This window comes from Muscardinus avellanarius (assembly GCF_963383645.1).
Source record: "Muscardinus avellanarius genome assembly, chromosome: 9".
Taxonomy (NCBI): Eukaryota; Metazoa; Chordata; class Mammalia; order Rodentia; family Gliridae; genus Muscardinus; species Muscardinus avellanarius.
The window spans coordinates 78,382,902-78,404,003 of NC_137795.1; the positions used below are offsets into that span (position 1 = coordinate 78,382,902).

The 21,102-nt window shown below is 39.9% G+C and overlaps 1 protein-coding gene across 1 annotated transcript in view; it reads right to left on the reverse strand.

The window, feature by feature from the left end:
• The window catches only part of CTTNBP2 (cortactin binding protein 2), a gene marked incomplete at both ends in the record, with an annotated part of 163,792 nt that overhangs the window by 22,877 nt on the left and 119,813 nt on the right, over window positions 1–21,102 (reverse strand). Inside the window, 4 exons of the mRNA XM_080701723.1 lie at window positions 1,979–2,166; window positions 2,330–2,485; window positions 12,210–12,309; window positions 12,392–12,478. Coding sequence (XP_080557849.1) covers window positions 1,979–2,166; window positions 2,330–2,485; window positions 12,210–12,309; window positions 12,392–12,478 — 531 coding nt within the window. The remainder of the gene's footprint in view (window positions 1–1,978; window positions 2,167–2,329; window positions 2,486–12,209; window positions 12,310–12,391; window positions 12,479–21,102) is intronic.

Here is a 21,102-nt window from a genome sequence, read left to right on the forward strand (position 1 = left end):
ACATTCCTCACTTTCTCTTCCAGCAAGAATTCTGAGATCAGTATCATAATTAAAAATAGTTAAATATCAATTTCCTACTAAAAAGGTATAATTTTTCTTATTAACTACTAGTAGGAAACATATTATTATGCTAAAAGATCTCATATCCCTGAAAGAATTGGAAGAAGACATTGTGATGGGGTGCCAGTGTGCTTCTAAGTGATTATGAGACTCAGATTCTCCGATGCTATGAGCTTCCTCATATTTGGCCCAGTGTTTCATTCCCACTGTACCCAAGGGGCTTTCTTTTATTAACACTGAAGTGGTTCTTGGTGAATGAAAGGCACTACTTCCCCTTTATTCTTTGTAGCACATCCCACTCTCAAACATAGTGAAAAAGAGTTGAGCTCCTTTTCCAACTATGCTTCTCAGAAAGCTAAGAGGAAGTGTTCAATCCTGCACAATAATGCTGGCATCTTTTGCAATTATTTATGTGGATTAACTTTGGCGATGCAACTTAAACATTAACAATGATATGGTTAGTGGACGTATCAGTGATTTGGAAAGCTGTGCACTTACAGTGGTCTTTACCCTGAGGTCAGGCAATAGCTGTGCTTTGGCTGAGAGAATATATTCATGACCAGGCAACTAACTTTAATGTGACTTGAACTAGACTCCTCTGATTGAATTAGGAAATTCAGACATGAATTCAAGTCATCGGTGGCAGACACTGTTCAGAGAATTACCAAAAGCCATTTTCTCTCCATACTGCTCCCCTGCCTGTCTCCTCTGCCCTAGTGCACCCACCTAGCAGACACAGGCATTTGTTCAAGTACTTGAAGGAGAGTTTCAGTCTTGGGAAGGTAGCTCTGGCTATTGTCTAGGACTAAGGGCTGGGTATGAATTCAGTTCGGGTCAATGAAACAACATAGAGAAATGTTGGGCTTCTGGGAATTTCTAGAAAAGATGCTTTTCTCTGTGATCAGAAGGAAATGGAGGAAGCTCTCTATGCGTTATTGAGGTGAGAAAGCCCCACAGACAGGTTGCAGTCTTGAAAAGAAGGTTGAGAAACTCACCCTGGCCAGGACCTTGACCTTGCAGAGGTGATGGACACCTAACACCAGAAACCTGGTTTGTATCAGGGAAACGGCTCATTTTGTGAAGCAGCTAACAGAGGGGTGTTATATTTGCAGCTTAAAATATCATACTGATAAAATGATGGTACTCTCCTCCAAATGTGGCCCATTATATAGCAGTAAATAAGAAAATCTTACTGGTAAATAAGAAAGTCTTACTAGTAAATAAGAAAAGCTTGCTAAATTGAGCTCTGTTATTTCAAATATACCCTGGCATTCAGCTATTGGTTCAGTTTAAGACTATCACATAAAATAATAATGTGTTAGATCTAGTCAACACATTATTATTACTTGGGAGACTATACCATATAGATTGTATGATTCTGTGGGAAAAATACTAAAAGTTATTATTACTCTTGAAAATGCATCAAAACATACAGAATTCTAACTTTTCATGTGAATTTTTAAAATCTACCATAGCATGGTAAAATCCTGTGTGCATGGATAATGTTCTGAAAACTCTAAGGAAGCAGTAAGTTTTCTTTTAAAAAAATGATTAACTTTTGAATCTAGCTTACAGCAGTGTCCAGAACTTGGTAAGATTCCTTGAGAACAGTTAATGACAGTAATAAAACCTATTAACTTTTTCTTATATTTAATAGAGTCCAAAACAGTTATAAGGTTTATATGCATTATCCAATAATAACAACAGTAAAATCTAGCTGCATTTTCTTATTCTTAATGTAATCCAGGAATGGTTATGAGTTCCATGTTCATTATCTTATTTAACCTCTGAGTAGCCACACACTCACTATTCAGGCCCGAGGCCACACATTAAGTAGAACTCAAAGCCAAATCTCCTGGTACCGGGCCCCCAGCCCTACACACACACATTGCAATAGTTTGCAGCTGCTGTTTGTTACCTTAGTCACAACTGTCTTCCTGAGGAACCTCTGCAGCAGTCCATGCATGGGCTCGCAGTCCCACCGTAGCTGAACCCAGCGGAAATGCTGTTGCACCAGCAGGTCGGAGCCCTGGAGGCAGGCCTTGGAGATGGTGCCCAGCAGAAAGCAGTTCTCATGAAAGTAATACGATTCAGACATTCCATTTCCTAAAATAAGCCAAAAGCCAGGGTCCAATCTCAGCAAGTTGCAATACGAGATAAACTTAAAATAAGATATAGAAGTTTAACTCAGACTCTGGGGAAACTGCAAGATGATAGGAACATGTGTCACAGAGCTGTCTTCCTAGCCTGGCTTCTCCACTATCTTTACCTTTTTGGAAAGTATATGGGCTTTCAGTGCTGCGATTTTCAAGAGGTGCCAAAAAGTCCCCCAATAATTCTGACAATGAAGATTTTTCCAAATTCTCTAAGATGATGATGATTTTCTTCTTCATGGGAGAAGATTGCTTTACTGGAATCAGGCAAGCTGTGGTCAAAAAGGAAATTAAGGATGAAAGCGTTTATAAAACCATACACACACACACACACACACACACACACACACACACACACACACATATACACACACATACACACACACACACACACACACACACACATAGGTAAAAAATAAAACGTACAAAGTTACAAAGTTTGGCAAAGATGTGGTCTGATGGGCATGCTCTGAACTTGCTGAGGGAGCGTAACAACTCCAGAAGACCATCTGGCATGACTTAACATAGCTGAAGATGCACACGGTGATCCAACTCTCTCACTGCCTTAACAGATCCCAAATGGAAATAGTCAATATCCACCAATGATAGAATGGATAAATAATAGGAGTCCACTCCTATGATGGACATAGACTTGAATGTGACTTATAACTCAAACAGCAGAGAAGACCATCACCAACAACATAGTAAAAAGCAAAAGGCCAAATAGTATCATTTCAAAGTCAATCTTGTACAAAAATGGAATGGAAGAGTGTCACTAGAGACTGGGAAGAGCGTTTCAAAATAAAAAATAAAATATGGCTGGGGTAGGTATAGCTCAGAGGTAGAATTCCCCTGGGTTTAATTCCCAGCACCAAAAAATAGTTATTAATATTTTTGCTAATATGTAAATGTAACTTAATAAAATTAATAAAATATGAAAATCACTCTAATTTTTAGAAGGTTCTAAATGTCCCAGGCTTAGCCAGATTAACCTTGAAAGAACAAAGACCAATTTGAAGTACTTGAATGCAGTACCATGGAGCACTCCACTTTGCACGGGACACTCAAGAACCTATCCTCTATTCCTTCTTGTTACTATAGACATTTCACTTTCAAAAGGATCCTTGAGCACTGTAAATGAATCTCTTCTCAGACTGAAGTAGCCTTTCTGGATGCTTAGAAGCTTTAAAAACCAGAAGTCTGCAAACAATGACAGCCACCTCTCACTTCAGCTGTATTGTGAGAGGCATGCCCTGCGACTGGTGTGTGCTGGGTCCTCTGCCTCACAGCCACCTGTAAGAATGCTAAAGCCCTAGGCTTCCCAGAGTTCACATGTTATTTCAGAAATACATGCATTGGGGAAGTAGAATAAATCCATAATTTGACCAGTCAACAGTCAAAAATGAAAAGTCAGTTTCTATTCAGTGGTTAAAAATAAAAAATAAGCCAGGCGTGGTGGTACATGCTTGTAATCCCAGAATATGGGAGGCTGAGACAGTAGGATCGCAGTTTGAAGACAGCCTCAGCTACTTAGTGAGGCCCTTTGCAACTCAGTGAGACCCTGTTTCAAAATAAAAGAATAAAAAATTGGACTGGGGGTGTTGCTTGAAGGTAGAATGCCCCTGGGTTCCATCCCCAGCATCGCAAAATAAATAAAATAAAAATAGCAGGTTGACAGTTTGTGCATGTTTTTCTGTAACTTGAAACTCAAGGTTTAAATCTTTCCCTGGTTTGTGCTCAGTGCACGGCTCATTCATGTGGCTCTGAAACTGCTATCACCAGCCAGAATGCACTGGAAGCAATATTTTATTTTCTTTCTGTGGTACTGGAGTTGGAATCCAGGTGCATTCTATCTCTAAGCTACACTCCCAGCCCTATTTCTTATTCTTTAATTTGAAACAGGGTCTCACTGAGTTGCAAAGGGCCTCCTCACTAAGTAGCTGAGGTTGTCTGGGAACCAGGATCTTCCTTTGCATTTCAAAAGATGTTTCTCAACCAGGCACAGTGGCTCAGGATCTTAATCCCAGCATTCAGGAGGCTGAGACAGGAGGATCACAGGTTTGCGGACAGCCTTAGCTACTTAGTGAGGCCCTTTGCAACTCAGTGAGACCCTGTTTCAAAGTAAAGAATAAAAAGCAGGGCTGCGGTATAGTTCAGAAGTAAAATGCCCCTGGGTTCCATCCCTGGTACCACAAAAGAAAAAAAAAAAGATGTTTCTCTGATGCATCCTTGCTACATGCACACTGTGTACTGTCACAGCTAGCTAGAGGTGACTGGTTCTAACCAGGGGAGGAGAGGGCATCTTAAACTGGGTCATTTATGAGGACTAACATCCTAATAGCTGAACAGGAAGGACTTCCAGGTTTAAGACAGAACCGGGTATGGGAATGCATACTTGTAAGCCTAGTACTTGGGAGGCTGAGATAGGAGAAAAGCAGAAAAATAGTAGAATAGATAGAAGGGACAAAAGCACCAATTCAAGGGCAGAATACTTGCTAGAGTGGCATGACTGTGGGTGCAGAGCTGACACACACTGCAAGCCAGGACCTTGGGTGCTGCCACATGGATGGAATGGGATCAAGTCTTCACAGTGTGGGCAGCGGTACAGTAGCAGGCTGCCTCTCTGCGCGGAATTGTACATTAGAATCACCTGGGACACATCCCTGTGATTCTTAGAGATTCTGATGAATTGGCATGTGTTGGTCCTAAAGCGCTGACATTTTTTACAATTGCTCATGGCCAGAAGATGCAGCTAAGGCTGAGACCTGCTGTTCAGAAGTCACTGAACCCTTCCAGAAATGAAAAGTGGAAGACCTAGAATGTGGTTCTGGTAGAGCAACTTCCAGCTCTGGGAATTGGTGGAAGTATTAAGGAGGCAGGAATTGACTCCTGCTCTGAGATCCTCACTGTGGTGTGAAGAAATGGATGGGAAAGGAAAGAAATAGTACACACCTGCTAGACTCCCACTGCTTTGTGGAGAGAATGGAAAGGCATTGTGAGGTAGACTTAGTGAAGCTAGTGTTTGACATCTGAGAGAAGGATGGAGGGAATAGCAAAGGCGTGGAAGTTCCCACCTGAGGAAAGATTATGGAGTTAGCAGAGGCAGAGAGTACAGGGCCAAGTGTGCTTGGGAAATGGATGCTGATGGTGGGCTGTGTTCCAGGAGGCCTGATGTGTACGATAGGTAAAGCATCCCTTTTGGGATGCACTGCAGAGGTGGGACACGAGGATGGGAGCAACAAGGGAAGAGGAGATGAAATAAATGAGTTCACAGAGTGCAGGAGGTCTCATGGAAAAAGATACGTTCCTTCTGCAGGTCCATATGCAGGAAGTGTATTGCCAATGACTTAATCCTATATTTCCCATAGACTTTCAGAGTTTAAGCTGTAGACAAAAAAATGGGTGTGTTGCCTTTCATAACCATTGGGATGTGTTTATCTTGGTCTGTAAGGTGCTAATCAAGGGTCAAATAGTGTGGACTTTGGTGAAAAGCTTTGTCCTCAATACTGCCGGCCTTGTTTCCTCTGTTTCTTTAGCACCTACTGGTCAATATCCTTAGATAACTTGGTACACAGGTCAATTTTATTTTAGCTGAGAAATAGAATGTGGCTAATTCAGGTAAATTAGGATAGTTTCCGATCTAAAATATTAACCAGAGACAAAATTAAGTGCTTACTAGATTCAAATTTCAAGTTTTAACTAGACTCTGATTAGCATTTATAGGGATATAAACAACGGCTGTTGGCCCCACTTTATATCTGCAGATTTCTTCTGATCTGTGGCCCAAACGTCAGCCATTTGGATGTTTTTCACTTTATGTGACTTCAAAGATGTATTTCTGAAAGGAGCCTATTCTTTTTGTCCTTTTTTTTCTTCCAACTTTAGAGGCTCTGCCAGCCCCGTTCCTCTTCTGTAGGTTGGTAATCTTAAGTTAGACACTATCTTTGTGACATTCAGGGGTAAATCTCAGTTTCATACACCCTTCTACTAAAAGTCTTGGATAGTTAGTTCTAGAACAGCAATACATTGCTGGTTTAAGCATAGTTTATATACCACATTTATAGTTAAACCCCAATTCCTATATGTCTAAGGTGACCTCAAGTCTACAATCTCTTCTTTTGGGATTGAAAATAGCTCCTTGTGCATAATGCTCACTTAAATAAATCCTGGGTCTCAGGATGATGTTTTGAAAGTCTAAGTGAGAAGAAGCATAGTACAAATATCCAAAGCTCTCCTGTAATTCAGGGTCCAAGGAGATAAGCTCATTCACAAAGACTCCAGTTTTCTTATTCTCCTAATATTATAGTAATTTCACTCCTTAAATCTTTTTAAAATAAAGTTCTCTCGGGAATCCAAAATGCTATTTTTAAATGCCAATCTAGTGTTTAATTATTTTTTACTACTTGATTTCATATGTAGTTTTAACAAGTATCTGTTAACCAGGCATGGTGACATACACCTATAATCTCTGTACTTGGGAGGCTGAGACAGGAGGTAGCAGGTTTGAGACCAGCCTCTTCAACATAGTGATATTCTCAGCAATCAAGCAAGACCCTATTTCAAAATGAAAAGGAAAAAAGGCTGGGGGTATAGCTTAGAGGTAGCTGCTGGGTTCGATCCTCCATACCACACAAAATAAATCAACAAATAAAATTAAAGTACCTGTCATACTAAGCAAAACCCTATACCTTACACTAAGAAGAAATCTGAGCCAATTCTAATATTTCCTCACACCCTCCTATCCAAATGACAGACTCTCACAAAAGGCAAGATGAGAAGGAAATTCTTATTTTGAAGTGAGTAAACACGGACATCTCCACTAGTGTAAGTGCTGTGTTCTTTTTTGAGGTGCTCTTTGGGTCTACATTCTTTTCTTCACTGGTGCTATTTTGATCACCATGCAAGTTTTAGATCTTAAGAAGCTAAGTTTCAACTATGTTCACTGCACTTCCTTCTTATGCTTTTTGCACATATACTTCTTTTGTTCATTTTCTGTGATTCTCTTTTTGCTATTTCATTAGTACACTGGAATTATACATCAAGCCTGTGACTCTTTTCACTCACTTTTTCCTACAAAGTCACAGAGAAGGACATATGAGGTGATACATGTGCTGTTCTTGATGGAAGATAAAAATGTTAACATTTCAACACCAGCCCAATCCAAGAGCTACATGTTTCTTTCTTTAGATAAAATAAGGTTAAAATCCCATAGTACCTAGATACCTTATAAATCAGTGCATTCCTCATTTGTAGTAAGGCTATTTAATCACTTTAATTTCTTGATAAAAAGACAAATAGAGTAGTTAATATATATTTCTACATGCTTATTATTCAAAAAGATTGAATGAAACAGCCCAAGAAATCCTGTCTCCTCAACTGGAGCTCTGCCTTCTCTACCCTGTCCTTTTGGAGCACCTCTTGACCAGGGATCAGTCTCTACTATATGCTTTCTGCATGTGGGAAGAGCTGACACCACACACACAGGTGTCTCCTTCTCCCTCACATGTCTCAGAAGCTCTGCTGTCCCCTCCAACTCAATGGGGCACACACTCTCCATTCTCTCTGCACAGGTCACCAGGAAACAGTAGTAGGTCCTAAAGAGAAGAAGATGGTGATGAAAAGATCTATAGGAGACTGAGGTCAACAGCAGTAGGGGAATGGCGAGAGGCTGGACCACAATGTTCTTGACATGACATTTGGAGAGCTTGAGCTTTTATCTGGGAACCACTGCAATACAAGAACAGGCAATGCTCATGAGTGGTTTGGAACCAAGAGAGAGCCTCCTGCATGCCCTGTAGAGGCTTCTGGGAGGCCTCTACAGGAGAGGAGAGAAGAAGGGTACCTCAGACCTCCTTAGTCCCATGAGCAAGAACTGATGGGTGGTCTGGGGCAAGGAGAGCAGCAGGAGGAGATGAAGGCAAACAGAAGGATGTATGAGGTGCAGGCTGCTGACACAGCCACCTGTAGTCAAGCTCTGAGTAGATAAACCCTCTGTGGATGTTTTAGTTTTGTTATTAAAAGTGAAGGAATATATTGGTATTTGTGAACTTCTAAGCCAAATATGAAATAAAAAAATCCTTCGGTATCCAGAGATGATACAACACTTTCTGCTCTTCCTTTTTAAAGGTTTTCTTTTCTTTGTGTTTGGCCTTAGTCTATTGTTCAAAAACTTTATTTCCAAATCCAAAGTACTTCATCACTATGTCTTGCTATCCACGACACAGTATGACCTCCCATCCTCTCTGCTCTCACTTCTTTCTACCTCCACTCTAAGCAAGTTCCACTGGCTGACACCTGATTAAGACAAATAATTTGCCTTTTCTTTGCTTACATTGTTTCCTACATCAGAAAGCTCACTCATTCACTAATGAACAGTCATGGGCACTTCGCACACAAAGCTAAATAGAATAGTAAGCTTCAGCACCAGCCTTTAAGGAGCTCATAACAGACACATGGGGGCGGGGAGGAACCAAAACCCAGTCTTCACCTGGGGTCAGGCGGGCACAGCATTGTAAATGAAGCCTAATGATATTACTAAAGGGAGAAGGGAGACATCCAGAGGGACCAGAAAGGTGTTCTTAATGAATTTCAACTGAGGCTTTTCCTAGTTTCCAGAAGGGTACAGACAATGTTTACTTGGTCACTAGCATACAAAATACTCCATACTCTGTGAATTACCTATAACGAGGTAGTCGTGTGTGTGTGTGTGTGTGTGTGTGTGTGTGTGTGTGTGTGTGTGATATATTTACTCTGTAATGCTACTTGTAGCTGCAGTCTGAACAAAGACATGAAGAGTGGAAAGGAAAAGAACTCTCTTTACCTAGAGAAGAGACACTACACCCTGCTGGAGCACAAGAGAGCTGTTTAAAGCAAATCAGGTGGCTCAGTGGCCCAGAATCGAAGGTCATGAATAGCACGGACTTAGTTCCAGGGGCAGTAGAGGGATGAGGGTGGCACAAACTATTTTTAGTCAGGTCTCTCAGGTGCTCAAGGAGTTCTCCTGCAGCAGGGAAGAAGCCATTTACAGGAAAGTGAATACTTAACAGGGATGGTTTGTATCAAATAGGATGCTGTTGATGGGAATGGGTAAAAAAAGGTAGACTGAGCCTGGCTTGGCAGGATGAGATCATGGACTGGCTGGGGACAAGGGTGAAGGGTCCATAAATGAATGGACCTCGAGGTCATATGTGTTTCTCATGTTGATTTAAAAAATTAAAGTAGCTGAGGGCTGGGGGAGCAGCTCAGTGGTAGAGTGCTCGCCTAGCATATGTGAAACCCTAGGTTTTATCCTTAACACCACCAAAAGAAGAGAAAAAAGAGGACCAAATGAAAGAATATAAATTCAAAGTTTTCACATATAAACTTGGATTTATAGTTTCTTTCTAAAAGTCATAAGATCTTACAACATTGGGTCTACACTTTGGCCAGGTCTTCCAACACTGGGTCTACACTTCGGCCAGGTAAAAGCTGGGAGCTGCTGCTCCTCAGGGAGGTGGAGACGTGATTCCCTGTTTCCTGCAGCCCCATTCAGCTGGCTTGACCCTTTAATGTGGGCATTTAGGTCTGTAAGCCTAATTTTCAAGTTTAGGAACTGAGAGACTTGGGTCACTCTCCAACCTGGGAAATTAATAAGAGCTCCTTTTAAGAAGATGCTCAGCACAGACTCTGAAATGCTGACATATTTCTTTGCATCTGTCATGACCTAGTTCAGTGCCCTGCAATTTTCTTAGCTGTCTAAGTTTAGAGCAGAGTTCAGTCTACAGTTGCCATCTGTTCTGATAGGGAGAAAAAAATATTTCAGCTTCAACTTTGAGATAAAACAAGACTGAAAATCAAAAACTGTAGGGGACTTTTGTTGGATAAAGTGGGGATGACTTTTTTTTTTTTTTTGGTACTAGGGATGCAACCCAGGGGCATTCTACCTCTGAGATATACCCTAAGCCCTATACTTTATTCTTTATTTTGGAACAGGGTCTCAGTGTGTTGCAAAGGGCCTCACTAAGTAGCTGAGGCTGTTCGCAAACTGCGATCCTCCTATCTCAGCCTCCCAAATGCTGGGACCACAGCATGTGCCACCACACCCAGCCTGGGATGATATTTGAGCATAGAAGAGTCTTTAAGAAGCAGTGGCTAGGAGTGATTAAGAACAAGCTCTATTGGGTGTGGTGGTGCAGGGCTGTCATCCCAGTACCTGGGAGGCTAAGACAAGAGGATCACAGGTTCAAAGCTAGCCTCAGAAACTTAGCAAGACACTCAGAAACTTAGGAATACCCTGTTTCTAAATAAAAAAAATAATGGGGCTGGGGTGTAGCTCAGAGGTAGAATGCCTCTGGGTTCAATCTATAATACCACAAGGAGAGGAGAGGAGAGGAGAGAGGAGAGAGGAGAGGGAGCTCCAGAGTCAAACTGCTTGGGTTTGAGTCTTGTTCTCTGTCCTCACTGTGGCCTTTGGGCAGGGTATAGATCCTCTTGTCACAAGTGTTTTACTGTTTATGAATCAGGAACAGTCACTCCACCTGCCTCTGAGAGTTGTCAGTTAATAAGTACAGTTTTTAGAATAAGTCCCATCAGAAGAGGAACTTACAGTAAATGTTATCTATGATTCATAATATTATCAGAGAAAACTGCTTTCTGTAGCTACCTTTCACACACTTCTAGTCAAAGACTGTCTGTGCCATACAATGACATTCAGATTCTACTAAGGTTTTCCTGCCCACCAAATCTGCTTCTCAGTTTATGGAATCCTCAGTCCTTCCCCAAATCTTTTATTACTGATTTCTTGATTTAGGAATCCCAGGTTAATTTCTGTCCCCTAAGTTTGGTCTATGGTTGACATTTGTCCCAGCTCTGATGATGTAAAGCACCTCTCCCTGGTACTTAACAGAGATTTTAATGCCTCAACTCATACTTCTCTGATCATGCAACTGCCTCTCTCAGCCCCTCCCTAGCTGTCTCTGTGGCTTTGAGCCTCAGAGACTAAAGTCTGGTTCATTCAGTTTTGTGTCATGGTGGCTAGTTACACTGCTGTGCCGGGTTAAGCCAAGTCTACCTGTGGTGAAGCTCTGGGTATCAGGCTCTGGAGCCTAAGACAGATACCTCATGAATAACATATTAATAATTATGTTTGGTGCTGGTTCTGCTACTGTGGAGGCGTGACAAGTTACTAAAATTCTTTGTGCCCATGTCCCCACCTTTGAAATAGAAACAATGACACCTACTCATATAGGGCTATTGTAGAGACCAAATGAGCTAATCAGTGCCTGTAATGTATTTAGCAAACTGCCAATCAATAGCATACCAAGGCAAGGTAAAAAAAAAAAAAGCAGTTAGGGGTGCTTTGATAGTAGAGAATGTGTAAATAACAAAATTTACTAAAAACCAATCTGTCTTTTATTATCACCATGTACAAGCAATTCTAGACAGCATTAAAATTCAACACCCACTCCCACTAGGGTGAACTGCTTCCACCACCTCCTCTCTTGGCAATCACTGGTGCCAGTTACATAGCATGCATACACCAATTAGTGATTTATATGGAAGATGAAAAAAGAAAAGAAATTGTAAGATGAGAAGAAATGCAGTTATATACAAATGGAAATTATGTGTACACATGATAAGTCTTTTTTTTTGAGGGTCTGAGGATGGAACCCAGGGGCATTTGACCTCTGAGCTACACCCCCTGCCCTCTTTTTTATCCTTTATTTTGAAATAGGGTCTCACTAAGTTGCAGAGGGCCTCACTAAGTAGCAGAGGCTGTCCGCAATCTGCGATCCTCTTGTCTCAGCCTCCCAAATGCTGGGATTACAAGTGTGCCCAACCACGCCCAGCTGATAATAATGTCTTCATCTGGATTTCCAATGTTATCCCATGGCTACTGAATTACTGAGAAGGTGACTTAAAGCTCTCTGAAAGCAACAAAATTTATTTCCTTGTAAAGGCATTATAGAAGAGCATGCCTGTGAGGTATCACAATTCAATTTGCCAAAACAGTCTTACCGCTACTGATGAATAGGTCTACTAGTTGTTCCTTGGAGAAACCAGCATCCACTTCAGCCCTCACTATTTCACAAGAGAATCCTGCAGCCATTTGCCTATGCTGTGGTAAGAAAACAGAGTGATTAGTTTTACACACTTCTCAGTTTTCAGAGAAAAAGAGACGATATTAAAGTAATCAATACCTTCATGCACAGTGCAAGCTGCTGGGCTATGTAGTCTTGCAAGCTTCCTTCTGGGCCATGGAAAATGACATTATGATATTGCTCCACCTATTAGCAAATGAAAGAAGTCCTTACATGAAGATGCAATGTTGAATAGAGAAAAGAGTGGTACCCAAGAGTATAATCTCTTTCTAATTGTCCTCAGACTTCCAAAACATTAAAAATGTGTTAGAGATTAGCTTTCTTCACAGGGCATTTGAAATCTTTTATTTCATGTGGGACACAGGCAGAGTATTGAGCAATAGCTGACATTTTATGAAAACACATGCATTTATGTACTTCCCACAGGAGGTTCTGCACAGTAGGTGAGAAACACAGATTCTAGTGTATTTTGTCTCTGGCTCTCTTTTCCTTTCAATTTCCTATTGCATATTTTGCTTTTTAGTGGTTTTAGAATAGCAATGTAAGGAAATTTTGAAAAATATAAAGAATATAAGGAAGTAGAATTAAAAATGACTGATGATGTCAGCAACTAGAAGCAACCATTGTAAGTACCATTTCTTTCTGGTTTTTACTTTGCACAGTGTCTGTATATTTATGCTTTTGAATTGAAGAAAAACGAGCGAGATATTTTTGCTGCTATTGTGTATCAGAGCCTATCTTAGCAGTTAAGATTTTTATTGACGCTTACATTTATGAAACCAGAGAAGTAATTTTACAATTAAGCAGGATGTGTAGATTACTTGTGGTTTTACTCGCTATCTACTGATTCTCTGGCTAAATCCTCTCCTCCTCAGCTCCCTGAATGGATGGCAGGGTGATGTCTATAGCTGCAAAACTCCAGGATCCAAAAAACGCTGCAGTGGAATGAACTGTTGTCTAACATGGGCGACAAATACACGAGGATAAGCTATAGCCCAGGCTGTTCCTGTCTCTATCCCTCCAAAGAGTGCTGATGGATAATCGCCTCCAGGACTCAGTCTGGTCTCACCAATCCCCACCAACTTCTTGCTCTGGCATTTCTAAGAGCTGCATCCTCTGTATGCATGTGTAAGGACAGAGGCTGGAGGGATTTTCCCAGTGTTGCAAAAGCAGAGACGGTATACCTCAATTTTCTAACAATTATAATTCTTTCTCTTGGAATCTTCAGGACGATGGGAGAAGAAGGACAATAGTGTTTTCTACATAATTTCAGGGGGGTCTTTCTGATATAAGTGGACCTGATACTCCATTGCCCCTAAAGGTAAGAGAAATATTTTCCAGATTTTTTGAAAAAGGGGGACATCAGTTTTGTTTTCCTGTTATTGTAAGGTTTTATCACTTATCAAAAGTACTTTAGTGGGAAACTGTACATTAGGTACTGCTAGCCAGGTGCAATTTTAAACTAGAATTCTTGAGCTCTACAAATTAATCCCAAATGGCTATGAATTATTGGGTGGAAATTCTCTCACAAGGAATGAATTGTTTCACACCAGTGAAACAGGATACAGATTTTCAAGATTTACTGAATATTCTACTCCTGGGATTTTCAACTAGGATTGCAATTTAATCTTGTTTCACTTCTGAAAACAAGAGTACTCTATTCATTACAGTCCTCCTGTCAAACTGCCTACACTTCCTGAAGATTGATTCTGAAATCATATAACAGCAAGAGGCCCAGCTTCATAGATAAGCTCCCTTCAGTTTCACCACTTCATTTGTGCACAGACTGCAGGCTTCTAGGGAAAACAGGAAACATCCCATTTAAAATTTTGTTGAAAAGGCCATTCACTAGCAGTAAGCCCTTTGTATTTACATAATATCCTTTGTAGGCTATGGTAGAATATAAATAAGTGGGCTATAAAAATAAAGGGAAAATCAATTACAGACTTCCAGATCATTCATATATTCTAATGTACATATTCTACTAACAGTCTTTTTCCTATTTTAGGTGTTAGCAACTTTTTACTATTTCATTAAATGACATATAGTTATATTTGGTTCCCACTTAAAATCTAAACAAAAAAATTAACTATTGGGAATAAATTGATCTTATTCTATGGAAATTAGTGTAAACTTGGTCAAGAAAATCTATTTGTCCATTTTAGAGTTATATTACATTTCTCCTAACAGCAAAAATTTAGATATAATTAAAATATATGCTCATGCTTCCAGAAGAGGGCTCTAAAGTTAGAAGGATAGATGCAGGAATGATTAGATGAATGGGTAAATGGGCATTTTATTTTGCTTGTTTGTTTGTTTTTGTTTTCTGGCAAGGGGGTCCTGGTTAAAAATATTCCAATTGTGCTCAGATGGTATCTGTTCTTTGAAAAATCAAATCAAGGTGCTGTGGTGCACTCATATAATCCCAGTAGTTGGGAGGCTGAGACAGGAAGATCACAGATTTGAGGCTAGCCTCAGCAACTTAGTGAGACTCATTATTTCTATTGTGCTTCAGAATAAAAAATAAAAATAAATGGCTGGAGGTATAGTTCTCAGGTAGAATGTATCTGAATTCAATCCCCAGTGCCCTTTCCTTAAAAAAATAAAGAAACAAAAAACAAAAAAATCAAATGCAACTTCTAAAATTGTAGTCTGATTTGCAGTCATCAGAATTACCTCCTTTACACTATGACATTTCTGCTTATTAGTTAGGGACATTTGTCTCATAATTACAATTGGTACCAATCCCTTTTATTCTTGTGTATTTACAGCCTATTAAGGAAGCTCATCACATGCCAATTAGTGCTTTGTGAGGCAAAGGGATCCTGGAAACAAGTGACCGCAACAATGGACCATCCATCTTTTCTTTATTTTTCTCCACAATGTTTTTCTGCTGAATAGGGTTCACCAGAGGAGTTTTGGTCTCCACTGCTATCTATGGGGCAGTTACAATGTGTTTTCAGATTTGTGGCATTTTGAAGCAATAAACCTCATCCTTTGCTAGGTGTTTCATGGTAATACATAGTCTGAGGAAATTAGAGACAGTTTTAGGTCAGCTTGTGCTAAGATATTAAACTCAAAAAATAATGAGAAATGAAAAGGCTCTACTGAACCAATAGTAGGATAGCTATCGCTTCAAGTTTCCTGCTCTATACCTAGGATTTCCATTCCAACCTCTTTCAATGTTCAATTTTAAAGAACTGATTTATTTACAATTTTAAAGCCACAAATTCAATAATAGTATCTTTTAAACAGCCACAAAAGACAGTTACTGTCAATTCATTCACTTAAAGTTCCCCCCAAACAATATCTATCCTGTACACCAGTCTCCATGAAATAGGACTATTATACTTCCAGTATTTTTGTTGTGTTGTTCAGATTTTAAATGGTAACCAATACAACTATATAACACTTGATGAGAGAGAACAAAAGCTACTAACAAAATTTGGTAAGGTCTGAAATAAGACCTTTACTAGTAAAATTAGGACATTAGAATGTATGAATGATCTGAAAGTCTAGACATGTAGCATCTGAAATACAAAAAAAAGAGAAATCTTCTGTGTTCGAATTTTATGCATTTGCTGAAGACCCTCTTTATGGAATAGATATAAAGAAAGAATGGCAATTCAAGAGAAATTACCATTCACATATACAGAGACATATCGTATTATATATATATATATATTTTAAATTAGTTTATTGAAACTTTAAGAGTAAATTTTAGATTTGGAGCCGGGCATGGTGGCGCACACTTGTAATCCCCGCGCTTGGGAGGCAGAGACAGGAGGATCGCGCAGGTTCGAAGCTAGTCCCGCGCGCTGGCTTAGGAGACCCTGTTTCCAAATAAAAATGCAAAAATAGGTCTGGGAGTGTAGCCCAGAGGTAGAAGGGCTTCCAGGAACCCCAGTACCACCAAAAAAAAAAAAAATTTAGATTTGGTCACTACCTTCAAATAAAGACAAGTTCTTATTATTAGCACAGACAGAATAATGGGTACTAAAGCCATTTTTTTAAAACAGTAAAACCATTTGGTAATTCTTGACTATAGCTGCTACCTTGAAGCCCACCTCAAACACTAGAACGTTCTGTCCAGATGTCCTCTGGGTTGACTTCTGACCTGCTGCCCAAGTCATCTTCCATTTTTGCTACGGAAGCCGAAGGTGACTACAGGTCACCTTTCTTCCCTGTTCCAGGAAACTGCTTCCTGGGAGCTCCCACTAGGACCTTGCCCCACTCACTCTTCCACCTGAGAAAGATGAGGCCACAGCAGGCCATCTGCTAGTGGGGCTGGCGGAGCTTTCATGGGTTGTCTCAGACAGAAAGCCAGTACCCCAACATTAGTAAAATTACAAACTGACTAAGAGAAATATTTGAGTTAACTTAATTAAAAAGGTTTGACCACTGCAATAAATTGAAAAGGCTGTTCTAGTCATTCAAAACTCAATTAAGTTGAACATTTCTCTTATTAATTCAAGGGTTGCTATTTAATTTAGTTGTATCACTTCAAAAATTCAATCAATATATTTTAAAATAACATTACTTAGTGAGGATCTCTGCAACTTAGTGAGACCATGTTTTTAAAAATAGAAAACTAAAAAATAGGGCTGGGGTTGTAGCTTAGAGGTCAAATAACCCCTGGGTTCCATCCATAGTACCACAAAAAAATAGATGAAACATAAAGCCTGATTTAATGTCTCTATGTTGTTTTCTGCATAAAAATTTCACATATGAATTTTAAATAATACATCTGCACATAGAGCAAAAAGTGATTACTTTAATTGTCCTGATCAATAGAATAAACTGTGATGACAGGTATGAGTAAGCCTAGGTTCAATTTTATAGGTCCAGCACTCACGGAGAATGTAAGGTAAATTACTATGAATGCTGGTTTATTTACCTGTAAAATGTGAATAACTGATGTAAGTACCTATCCACTGGACTATTGAATGAGACAACACATATTCTTAGAACAGAGTTTCGTATATAATAGATGCTCAGTAAAACCAGCTACTATTGTGTTTGTACATCTACTGTACAAAGTTTCAGCAATTCAAATATACACCAAGGTGCCTACCCTTATTTGTGGCACTGGATGCTATTCTCTGGCCCAAATTTTTCTAGTGGCTTCTTATCCTACCTGAAATAAAATTCAGAGACCCTGGATTTGACTCTGCACGATCCAGTTTCTGCTCATTTCTCAGATGTCATTCCAGTGCACGCACCTTTGTATCTGCCACGACTTCTTCCAATGCCCTCAACAGGCCAACTCTCTCATTTCATTTGGTTTTCTGTTCAGTGTCCACTACAGAGAGGTCTCTCCTGACAACTCCATCTGAGGAGTTTTCTGCTTCCTTTGCTATGCTCTTTATGCTATCTCCTTGTCTGCTTTATTCTTCACTATACTCAAAATTCCTGAAGTCAAGGCATTAACTATGTATTTAGTCATTTAAAAAAAATCTGTCTTTTTACACTAGTAAGTCACCTCTCTGTGCCAGGAAATGTGTCTTATACGCATCTCTAACCTAATTCTTAGACCACTGCCTTCTTTTAAGAGCCTCTCAACAAACACTTGTCAAACAACTGAATTTATGACCAATAAGATAATAAAGGTCTATCTCTTTTAGGGGATAAATTTTATGGAAGAGGCAGCATTCCCATCTACTACAATACATAGTTGCCTTAGTCACTTAAATTTTGAAGTGATTGATAAGAAGTGACACATTTTTACTATAATCACTTGTGAAGTAATTGTTAAAGAAGCCCCTTATAAGAACTCACTAAATTAGTTTTAGAATTAAACTAAAAACAGTATTAATTTAGCCTGGTTTGTTGGTCACTGGTAGTCAAACTATGTCTTATCAATCAGGAGACACCCATAAGTATACTAGAATTATGTTATATATGATGTGACTAGAAGACATTTCATTTTACAGATTTGCGAGTTGATGATAATATATAGATTTAATTTGGTTACATGATCTTTTTACTTAGTTTGCTAAATAAGGATTACAAGAGACTATTGTTTTGAGCAAGATTTCTGTATTAGGCCCCAATGGACCTGACTAAAAAGTAAAATGGAGTCACCCTGGCTAAAAAGTTCCATATCACCAAACTGAAACTAAGTTATTATCTTTCAGAGAAACCCAGAGAGGAAATTACAGTCAAGTTTCCTAAGCAGGCCAGGTTTTGTTTTTTGTTGTTTGTCTGTTTATTTCTGGGGATGGAACTCAGGGGCATTCTACCTCTGATCTACACTCCCAGCCATATATATATATATATATATATATATATATATATATATATATATATAATTTTTTTTCTTTTTTTTTTGAAACAGGGTCTCACTGAGTTGCAAAGGGCCTCACTAAGTAGCTGAGGCTGTCCAAGAACCATGATCCTCCTATCTCAGCCTCCCAAATGCTAGAATTACAAGCGTGTACCACCATGCCTGGCTCAACAGGTCTGTTTTAAATGAGCATGATTATGAAGCTTTAATTATTTTTTGTGGTACTAGGGATTGAACCAGGGGCATTCTACCTCCAAGCTACACCTTCAGACCTATTTTTTTTATTCCTTATTTGAAACAAACATGGTGAGTCTCATTAAGTTAGGGAGGACCTCACTAAGTAGCTGAGGCTGGACAAGAACCTGTGATCCTCCTGTCTCAGCCTCCCAAGAGCTGGGATTACAAGCATGTGTCAACATACCCAGCTGAAGCTTTAGTTCTTTTTTTTAAAGTAACCTGAAGCAACCTGGTGTTAACCCATGATTTATTTTCAATTGTTCCATCTAGTTCTCTCTCTCTCTCTCTCTCTCTCTCTCTCTCTCTCTCTCTCTCTCTCTCTCTCTCTCTCTCCTACAAAAAAAAAACAACTTTGGAAATGACCAATTCACTTTCTGCTCCTTATTTCTGTTTTCTTCAGCCCTTCTCTGCTTATGAAACCAAATACTCTACTCAGCCCATTGGAACACGTACTTCTATTCAATGGAATGAAGTTGGAAAATAAAGTAAACCAAAATCTTTAAATTTGTTGTAATTTTGGTTTTTGAAAATTTCATCAACTACATAAGTGAATGGAAACCTCTGGGCCTGAACCTTTCCTGGTATGAAGATGTTGAGAGAAGAAAGTGGTTCTGTAGAGCAGGTTTCTGAAAATCAGTAGGTCTCGCCCTTCAACCTCCTCTTAAACAAAGTTAGGAGGTAACATCTTGCTCCAGCTAACTGATGCTCTGGGGGCAAGGGGAGCAAATAGCAAAGAAAACAAGAAGGGAAAGCATTAGATTCAGAAGACAACACCTCGGCCACACAGCTTGTACAAAGGCCAATTCCTACTTTGAGTCTAGCTAGATCAATGGAATGGTTCTGAATGCTTCTTTTCATCAAGAGCAGAAAACAAAGCCAACAATTCAAAGTTTATGGAAACAGCTTCGAAGTCCAACCCATCTTTTAAAAATGCTATTAAATAAAAGAAGCAAGCAAAATCATGGTTTATTAATGCTTGTACCATCAGCATTAGGATTAGATTTCCCACACAGACACACACACACAGAATTCCAGAGACTCATGTGATTATGGTTAATCACTGTCTACTTCAGTTTCCTCATCCAAAAACAAAAAGTAGAATTATTTATCATATAGAGAATTTTTTTTGCAGTACTGGGGATGGAACCCAGGGGCATTCTACCTCTGAGCTACACCCCCAGCCCCATTTTTATTTTGGAACAGGGTCTCACTGAGTTGCAAAGGGCTTTACTAAGTAGCTGAGGCTGGCTACTTTGAACCACAATTCTCCTGCCTCAACTTCCCAAATGCTAGGATTACAAGCATGTGCCACCACACCCAGCTCTCTAGGGATGTTGTGAAGAATAAATAAGACACATAAAAACACTTAGCATATTACCTTGCATGTCCTAAGAATCTAGGGAATACAGAGCATTACATTTTCCTTTTCCTCCCTCCCTCCCTCCCTCCCTCCCTCCTTTCTTTCTTTCTCTCTTTCTCTCTTTCTCTCTTTCTTTCTTTCGTACTGGGAGTGGAACCCAGGGGCTTTCTACCTCCAGGCTATACTCCCAGACCTTTATATTTTATTTGGAAACAGGGTCTCACTAAGTAGCTGAAGCTGCCTTCGAACCTTCGCGATCCTCCTGTCTCAGCCTCCCAAGTGCAGGGATTACAAGCGTGTGCCACCATGCCCGGCTTCTTTCCTTCCTTCCTTCCTTCCTTCCTTCCTTCCTTCCTTCCTTCCTTCCTTCCTTCCCACTGTTCCTGGAGGTACTGCAATACCAGGTTGATGCGTAGAGTGGATGGAGCAAGCTCCTATTCCAACTCCAGTCACAAAAATCCATTTAATATATTGTCCTTGGATAGAGGACGTATCAGATATTAAGTTGATAAGAACAGATACTACACTTGATCTTAGCCAAAAGGCCAAGAAGCGATCATTCTATATTTAGAAATTGCCACTTTCTTTTGATAATCATAGTCCCCTTCTTCCTCTTAGTAACAGATTGCCTTATTTAAGCTGGGCACTTGGTTGTCCCACAAAGAGCCATACTTTCCACCTAGGGGGCTTGAGCAAGGTTCTAAATTCTCTTCCATGGGCTGTAGCAGAAATGTTAAGCAGCTTTCCTGACAGGGAAGGGCCTGGACCTCTGGCTAGGATGTGGCTGTGGGAGTGTGGGCTACTTTGATCAAGTGACACAAACAGAACACCCTGGAGGTTGGGTTTTGGGGTGGGGGGAAGCAGAGGAGAAGGTATTGAGTCACACTTCTCGTACCCCAGAACAGCTCACTCACAGGGACTCAGATG